The 9,580-nt window shown below is 42.8% G+C and overlaps 1 protein-coding gene across 2 annotated transcripts in view; it reads right to left on the reverse strand.

The window, feature by feature from the left end:
- Positions 1-9,580, reverse strand: part of IGF2BP3 (insulin-like growth factor 2 mRNA binding protein 3) — a 170,332-nt gene that overhangs the window by 33,431 nt on the left and 127,321 nt on the right. Inside the window, exons 6-7 of one of the 2 annotated variants that reach the window (XM_011973936.1) lie at positions 4,913-5,194; positions 1,184-1,318 (exon numbers count right to left, since the gene is read on the reverse strand). The exons of the other annotated variant lie outside the window; for it this stretch is intronic. Coding sequence (XP_011829326.1) covers positions 1,184-1,318; positions 4,913-5,194 — 417 coding nt within the window. The remainder of the gene's footprint in view (positions 1-1,183; positions 1,319-4,912; positions 5,195-9,580) is intronic. 2 annotated transcript variants of the gene reach the window in all.

The raw sequence follows: 9,580 nt of genomic DNA on the forward strand, positions 1-9,580 counted from the left end.
CTGACTTTGTAGTTAATGATCTGATTTGGGGCAAAGAGGCAAGGGTGGTGATAAACCAAAAAAAGAGAATTACTTTCTAATCTGCCCACTCTACCACACTATTTTGGGAGAGTTTCTCTCTTTTTCATCTGGTTTTTTTTTTTTTTTTTTTTTTTTTTTTTTTTTTTTTTTTTTTTTTTTTTTTTTTTTTTTGAGACAGAGTCTCCCTCTGGCGCCAGGCTGGAGTGCAGTGGCACGATCTCCGCTCACTGCAACCTCCACCTCCCGGGTTCAAGCCATTCTCCTGCCTCCACCTCCCAAGTGGCTGGGATTACAGGTGCATGCCACCATGCCCAGCTAATTCTTGTATTTTTAGTACAGACAGGGTTTCACCATGTTGGCCAGGATGATCTTGATCTCTTGACCTCATGATCCGCCTGCCTCGGCCTCCCAAAGTGCTGGGATTATAGGCACGAGCCACCGCACCTGGCCTATTTTTCTCTATATTAAAATAATTCTTTTAAAAAATTTTTACTTTAATAATTACATTCTTATAATATGGCACCCACATATAATATTACTAAAACATATTTAAAGTTCTCTACAAGTTAAGGTTGGCGATGAGGTCCCCACACTAACTCCAGTGCCTTACGCTGGATTCTGCTTTCAGTGCAGCGCTGTTCTGTACGCTAAACGTGGCACAGAACCCAACCTTCACTCAAAGTTCCTGTGGAAGAAATATTTAGAGTTCCTGCCTCCATTACCCAGATAAATCTCCAGTTTGCCTTAGAAGACACTTAGGCACTTCCCCACCTCCACACTCCCTGCTGCTCCAAGGTGGGGCCAGGCAGAGGACAAGGACAAAGCTCCAATGAGCTCTGAGTAAAGGATGAGTCAAGATTTGGGGCTCTTGTCTTGGGTTAATCCAGGATATTTCCTGGTCCTAGGTTCCCCAAGCTGCCTTCTTCTATAGCTGCACTTCTCTTCCCCGTTATCACCACTCACCTATGTTCAAATGTGAATGAAAACATTTAAATATTAAAAGACAGACACTTCATGACCAAATCAACAGTGCCAGCCACTGTAGCTCATCAGGTATCATTTCCCTTTGTTTGTTGGCAATTCCCAAGAATTGTGTCAGAGATATCAAAAATACAAGAGCACAAATATCAACCTCTTTCACAGGACAATTTTCTTTACTCACAATTTTATATCTTGAGCTTCCTTATGCATGATCTCCAGAATAGACTTACAAGCCGCAGAGGTGCCTTCAGGTGTAGAGAGGATAGTAATTGACTTCTCAGCAGCTCCTGCATTTTCTTTACGGTGGACATCGATTCTGATAGTGGGTGCAAGCAGAGAGGAAAACCAGAGCAGTAAGCGTGTATTCACAGTGGAGTCTGTAATTACCAATTGCAAAGTCATAGGGCTTCAGGGCAAAGCAGATGACTCACTTCCCTCAAGAGCATAAACTTTCAATAAGCTGTCAACATCAATGCCTTAGGAGGCAAGTTTTAATTCTAGGAACACTCCCCTTTCTCTTTCCTCAATCCAACCAAGCAGGGACATCTTTTCATTCTACCCAAGCTGTTTGTGCTTACAGCTTCCTTTCAGATGCCACAGAACAAATGTCTCATGACAAAGAGCCTGGATTCAATCTGCTCTAAAACAAATAGGAACTGGAGGGCATGCCAAGAGAGGAACTGGAATCCCACAAGCCAAGCTGAACTGCTTATTCTGCGCAGTATGTCACTCTTCATTCATTGGATGAGCAGATTTCACCAGTCTGCTCCCCCCTTTGCAAGGTTCTTCCCACATTTTGCCTCCTTGATAGAGGAAAGTCTGCAACAAACAGTGATAGGAATGGAACCTAGACAGATGACAATTCTACTTCAAGAAAAGCAAGTGGTCAATAAACTCAAAATGATGTTTAATTTCACTAGTAATTATATGTCTGCCAGTTAAAAGAATGTTATTTTCTTCTAAACTTACAAAAATTGAGATAGAAAAAAATATGTGCAAGATGATGGGTAACAGGGCACACTCAACACTTTTGCTAGGAGTATAGAGCAAACTGGTTCAGCAAAATGCTGAGCACCTTGTGACTCAAGAACTGTACTTCCTGTAACATCTAATCCTAGTAATATCTACAGATACAGTCTCATACGTGGGCCAAGAGCGATGTTTCTTACCCTTGGCACTAATGACTTTTTGGGCCAGATTCTTTGCTGTGGGTGGGGTGTCTTCTGCATTGTAGGAAATTTACCAACATCCCTGGCCTCCACCTACTAGATGCCAGTAGCATGCCTCTCTCTCAACTCTAACAGCCAAAAATGTCTCCAGACATTGCCAAATGTCCACGGGGGTTGGGGCAGTGAGATGATCATTTATGGTTGAGAACCACTGGCATGGGAAGGTTCCATTTCTGACAGATAGAAAGTTAGAATTATCTAATTGCAGGAAGAGATGGTTAAATGTAGGAAGAGATGGTTAAGTAATAGTATATTCATATCATACAGATGTTTTTGAAAATGCGGTAAAACTACAGGTACCAACATAGTACAAAGTCCTTAAGTGAAATAATGCAATTCATATCATGACATGATTTCTTTTTTAAAGTCACACATGTTAGTAGATACAGGCAACAAATCCTATAGAGATACATCCCCAACTTACCAATGGCTACCCGGGTGAGACGAATGGTAACTTTTTAATTTACATATTTATATGTTTTGAATTAAATATAAGTCTGCCGTTATTTAAAAAGTACAAGAAAGAAAATCAGCTACTCAAAAATGTGTGTTTTTGGGAAAATTAAGTGTTAGTTGAGTTCCTCTGGCCACTCAAACACTTAAAGACCTAAATAACTCATGGCCGTGACAGTGACCACTTGATCATGCCAATAAAATCAAGGTTGGCTTTCATTTTCCTAAATGTTTGGTTGAAATCTAAAGCTTTACCTCAAGAGTGAAAGAAAACTAAAAATAAGGGCATGAAACAAATTAAGGGCTACCTAAAAATAACTAATAAAAAAATAGTGTCTTAGGTAACAGTCCCAATCTTAGGAGTCATCTTCCCAGCTGCTGTTTCAATCCCCAGTCACTTTCAGTGATGCGTGTCTTCCAGTAACACATTAGCATCCCTCTTTGCAGTTTATTTCCACCCTTTCACTGTGCCTGGATTACTAAACTCCGATCCCCTGAGAGAAGGGAATGTGGCTTTGGAGATTAAAGTGGCCCTCTGAGACCATTCCAGAAACAGAGGTTCTGATAATGACTAATTTCAATGTCAAGAGTTAATTAAATCCACTGGCAGAGCTCTGCAAATGAATCATCGGATATAACAAAGATTGCTTCCCTTCCCCATCCCCATTTTCCTGCCTTAAGTAAAACAAACAGTTCAATTTAAGTCACAGCTCTTTCATCTGACAGAGAAATGAATAGCTCGAAAAGGAACAATTCTAATCTGCTACATGACAAGGAAGGGAAGCCATATAAAGAATTTCTGCAGGTAACGGTGGATCAAGGGAAGCAAGAAGCCCTTAAATTTTAAGATAAAAGCCAAGCCGACTGACTAGGTTATGGTTATGGTCCAATTGTCTTTCCCACTCCTACATGATGAGGTCAGGGCCATTAATTTTGCATTCAGGTAACCAGCACCCAACATCTCCTGCTTCAAAGCAGGGGAAGGCAGGATCAGATGTCACTGCAGGGAGCAGGTGGGTATAGACCACCTCTTAGTACAGTTCTTTTTGGTTCTGCATGAGAAATGGGTCAGCTAGTCCAATGCAGGCATGGTGCCTATGATGAATACGCATGTACTCTTAGGCCTGCTGGAACAAACACATAAAGTACACACAGCAGTGTAGTTCTAACTTTTAGGGAAAGATTAAGCTTATTTTGTCGGATCACATTAAAAAAAATCATTCTCCTTTCTCAATTTAAAAGGCAAAATAATCTTGTCATTTCTGTAGCTGGCCCAAGGCTTACAGGATGGTATTTTTGGATACAACCTCTTTTTCCCAGCACATTCACAGGTTCTTCAGGAAAAACGTTAGTAACAGGCCCAGAGATGTGCCCTGTAGCATGTTACCGAGCTAGGTATGGGGGGCAGAACTTGTCACCAAGCTTCTCTGGGTCAAAAAATATCCATATACTGTACAACAGCATGGTTTCTAAAGCAAAACAACTAACATATAATGCATGAGGACTGAGAAGTATCTTAGACACACATGACGGGCTTCAAGCATAATTCACATGTAGTCATTTTAGTCATTTGACAAATAGAAGATCCTTCTATGCAGCAAGGCCCTGGCCTTGGCCCTGGGGCTACAGTAGTAAATAAAAACAAATAGTTCCTGCTTTCTGCTCATGATAATTAGCTCCAACATTTGGATGGGAATCTTCCAATCCCTTAAAGCCCACCAATTAAAAACATCAAAAAATATCCAGAAGAAAAAGCCATTCTAATCACATGGCTTAATCACAGGAAAAATTTGGATAAATAAGATGAGCGATTCGAGTAAGGCAAGACTGAAAAACTATCTCTGTATTGAGGCCACAAATAAAACGGATTGGACCCAGAAAATTACTTCTAAAAGCAATGAGGGGAGGTGGGGAGTAAGGGGTGGAACAGAGAATAACCTAGAAGCTGCCTGTCTGTCTTCCAGAGCCTCCCCAACCAGAAGAGGATTAGGTATCATTTGTTTTCCATTCATGTGTGAAAATCTGAGGTTCCGTTTGAGACTGAGGATTGGCTCCAGATTTATATGAAATGAACACCAAGATACTGCAAGATTTTTACACATTTCCCAAGTACTGTACAAGGAGGCCTCATGGCTGCGTTCAGAAGGGCACCAAGTACCAGAATGACACACTGCTAAGATTCCAAGGGGAATTCTCCTGAACACCCACCATACACTCAGCATACTCACTTAGACTGGGTCTGTTTGGTGATGTTCCGAATGGTGGCACCTTCTTTTCCTATGATGGCTCCAACAAATTGGGTGGGAACCAGCAGGCGCAGAGGCAAATCACATGGTTTCTGCTTGGACACAGATCCTGGAGACCCCTGCCTTGAGGAGCCCCTCTGCCCAAGCCCCCGGCGACCTCGGGGCTGCTGCAAGGGGTTTTGCTGGGCGGCCATTTCATCAGGGATATAGGCTACTTTCAAGGTGAAATTCTCTAACTGAAATCCATTCAGTTTGTCTAGTGCTCTGAAAGTTGAAAAGGGGCAGGTTTGGGAAAAGGAATCAGTCTATACGATACATCTTTTAGCAAAGCAACACCCATCTCTTCTACTCAGCATTACTAGCTATAAACTTCTGAGTAAAGCCCCAGCACAAGCAGCAAACCTGCAACACACATAATCCTCCCCCTCCTCGCCCCGCACCACCACCACCTGCAACACACATAATCCTCCCCCTCCTCGCCCCGCACCACCACCACCTGCAACACACATAATCCTCCCCCTCCTCGCCCCGCACCACCACCACCTGCACACGTTTTCCTTTGAGACAGGCGCAGCGGGGAAAAAGGCCACAAGTTTCCAGAGGGAACTTATGTGCCATCTACTAGTGAAAAATAGAAAAACAAAAAACATTTTGTCAAACTCTTGGTTAAGTTTAACCCATAAGGTTATTAACAGTTTAGAATAGCTAAGCAGCAAGAGAGAAGCAAGTGGGCTTCTTGCCTTGGCTAATGTTTCCAAATCACAGTGGAAGAGACATTAGAAATATATACCTCTTTTACTTCACCCTCTAAAATGTGAAGTATTTAAAACCATTTTAAGAAGCAGTGGACAAATATCTCTAAACTATTCACAAACTATCCTGAGTATTAAATTCTACCAGTCACACTCAGTACCTATTATGAGCCAGTCCCTGAGAAAACAGTGGTCCCTGACTTTGTAGTTAATGATCTGATTTGGGGCAAAGAGGCAAGGGTGGTGATAAACCAAAAAAAGAGAATTACTTTCTAATCTGCCCACTCTACCACACTATTTTGGGAGAGTTTCTCTCTTTTTCATCTGGTTTTTTTTTTTTTTTTGGAGACAGAGTCTTGCTCTGTCACACAGGCTGGAATATAGTGGAGCCATCTTGGCTCACTGCAACCTGTGCCTCCAGGGTTCAAGCGATTCTTGTGCCTCAGCCTTCTGAGTAGCTGGGATTACAGGCGTGCACCATCACGCCTGGCTAATTTTTGTATTTTTAGCAGAGATGGGGTTTCACCATGTTGGCCAGGCTGGTTTTGAACTCTTTGACCTCAAGTGATCTGCGGCATTGGCCTCCCAAAGTGCTGGGATTACAGGCATGAGCTGCTGTACCCAGCCTCTTTTTCATTCTTGATCTTTATTTTAACACACAAGGAAACGTGCCCAAATGTTGAGCATAAATCTCAGTGAATTTTCACGAGGTGAACACGCTCATCCAGATCCAGAACTAGAAAACACCAGGGCCCCAGAAGCCCCACCAGTACCTGCTTCTAGTAGTTACTGCCCCCCTACCCCTTGCAGACTTCTAACACCATAGATTAATTCTGCCTATTTAAAAATTTTATGTAAGTATGTATGAGTGTACATATGTATTCTCTCATATCTGGAAACTTTTAACTTATTGTATATTCATCCAAATTGTTGTGTTCTATTTTCTGGGTTCGTTTTGTTTTGTATTCATTTTGTGTGTGTGTGTTCTATTTTGAGAAGAGAAAATAATAAATTAGTAGAGAGGATATAGCCCAGATTTCATAAACATACACCTAATAATACATCCCTTTCTAACTCCCCAGTGCACAACAAAATGAAAAACAAAAAGAAAGAGGTCCCCACATTTCCCAGTGTCACGCAGGTTCTTTGCTCAGATTCTGTTCCAATGGCCCTGAGTTTATCCCAGGTGGGAAAGAAAAACAGGCATAAAATGGTCTCTTTCTAGTTGCTTGGTGTGGTCGTTTCCGGCTTATACACTGCTCTACTTGCAAATCTACTCTCAATTCTTGACCTAAATAGAAAAAAGGGGGTAGAGTGGGAGACAGTTCTAGCACCGAAAAGGTCACTGAGGGCTAGGACCTGGAAGGCAGACCCGGGCAAGCAGAGGGCTCACTGACATTCTCCAGCCCAGAATGATTCTCGGTTTCTCACTTCAGTCCTCTATCACTGTCCTACCTTCTCTGGCACATGAATGAACTCTATTGTAAAAGATCAGTCATGCAGAAAGTAGCAAGTGGTTGCTTTGGCACCATCACCAACCCTCCAAGGCCCTTCCCAGAACTGCTGCTCACTGCCATACTTCTATGAATGGACCAGTCCTTTCTATATGTTTACAAACACATGTATTCATGTTCGGTACCTTCGTTAAAAGCATAATTGGGGTTGTGATGTACACTGCTCTGTGGCTTCTTTTTAAATACCATTGTCTTGGGATATTTCCATGTGATTTCTATGTCAGAGGGTATTCTTTTCATAAGCTTCAGAGGGTGACAGCTGGCACATGCCACACTTACTTTGCCAATGACTTGATGACAGACCCCTAATGCTGTGCTTTCCTCCTGCCCCTTTTTCCTTAAGGGAATGTGGATTAAGGGCCCTAAAATATTGTCGTTATTTCTAAAGGAAGAGAACAGCTGATAAATTTTAGTATTTATGGTGTATATTTGTTATAAAAAGTTGGAGTTGCAGAAGAGTCAACCAACTACAGATTCTTTCAAAACAGCTTTAATTTTTTTTTTGAAACGGACTTTTGTTCTTGTTGCCCAGGCTGGAGTGCAGTGGTGTGATCTTGGCTCACTGCAACCTCCACCTCCTGGGTTCAAGCAATTCTCCTGCCTCGGCCTCCTGAGTACCTGGGATTACAGGCACATGCCACCACCCCCAGCTAATTTTTGTATTTTTGGTAGAGATGAGTTTTGTTGTGTTGGCCAGGCTGGTCTCGAACTCTCGACCTTAGGTGATCCACCCACCTCGGCCTCCCAAAGTGCTGGGATTACAGGTGTGAGCCACCACACCCGGCCTTAAATGTTTTTAAAGCCGGGAATAAACAGATCATTGAAGGTTCTTTCAAAAAAATCAGGAAACCTGAACCCACTGAAGGCATCAATTACATCTAGGCATAAAAGGTAGTCTGGCCTTTTTCCTTATAAATGGCGTATTGCCAGCTTCAGAAGAGAATAAGTATATTTTGACTAGTAAATTAAGTCATTAATGTTACAAAAATGGTAGATAACTTTCTTCTTGACTGACATAGACATATACAGATAGATATCATTCTCCCTGGGGTAAAACCAAGGTATACACGTCAGTTACCAGATGCTTCTATATTCTAGAACCATCTAAATAGTCACATGTATCACAAGAAACAACTTTATAACTTGGCAAAAACTAACGTCTAATTTTTTTTTTTTTTTTTTTTTGAGACGGAGTCTTGCTCTGTTGCCCAGGCTGGAGTGCAGTGGCGCGATCTCGGCTCACTGCAAGCTCCGCCTCCCGGGTTCTCCTGCCTCAGCCTCCGGAGTAGCTGGGACTACAGGCGCCCGCCACCTCACCCGGCTAATTTTTTTGTATTTTTAGTAGAGACGGGGTTTCACTGTGTTAGCCAGGATGGTCTCGATCTCGTGACCTCATGATCCGCCTGCCTCGGCCTCCCAAAGTGCTGGGATTACAGGCGTGAGCCACCGCGCCTGGCCTTCTAATTTTTATTGTGCTGCTTTAAAAAGATTTTTCCTTGTGGGGAAAAGAAAAGATTATCTCACTGAAGAGGTCAGGTGGGGCTCTAGTCCCCAGTGTACCTTCTGGGCCCCAATGGCTAAAAACTAAGGCTGTTCCAGGCAAAATGCAGACAGCCACTATTGAGTGTATCTTACTATCTAACTGCCATCTAAGCAGAGTTCCTGACCCTCAAATCACAGTGCTCTATCCACACTCAGACACAACTGAAAAGGTACAGGAGGAACCTAACTGCAGAATGGTGGCTTTCTCATGACTGCAGCTCCTAAATTACTGAATTTAAGTCAACTACTAGAACCTTTCTGGGCACAAAGTTTATTATTCAGCTATGTCATATGGTGATCTGCCGAGTTCATGGGGAAAAAATTTTTAGTATTTTCACCAAACCCACCGTAAATGCAAGACATGAGATGAACTGTCATAATTATTTGACACACATGTATTCAGGGTTTTTTTTTTGGAGACGGACTCTCACTCTTTTGCCCAGGCTGGAGTGCAATGACGCGATCTCAGCTCACTGCTACAACCTCAGACTCCTTGGTTTGAGCAATTCTCCTTCTTCCTCCTCCCAAGTAGCTGGGATTACATGTGTCTACCACCACACCCAGCTAATTTTTTTTTTTTTTTTTAGTAGAGACGAGGTTTTGTTGTGTTGGCCAGGCTGGTCTTGAACTCCTGACCTCAAGTGATCCACCCGCCTCAGCCTCCCAAAGTGCTGGGATTACAGGCATGCGCCACCATGCCCGGCTAATTTTGTATTTTTAGTAGAGACGGGGTTTCTCCATGTTGGTCAGGCTGGTCTCGAACTCTCGACCTTAGGTGATCCACCCACCTCGGCCTCCCAAAGTGCTGGGATTACAGGTGTGAGCCACCACACCCGGCCTTA

This window comes from Mandrillus leucophaeus, unplaced genomic scaffold (genome assembly GCF_000951045.1).
Source record: "Mandrillus leucophaeus isolate KB7577 unplaced genomic scaffold, Mleu.le_1.0 Scaffold140, whole genome shotgun sequence".
In the NCBI taxonomy this organism is placed as follows: domain Eukaryota; kingdom Metazoa; phylum Chordata; class Mammalia; order Primates; family Cercopithecidae; genus Mandrillus; species Mandrillus leucophaeus.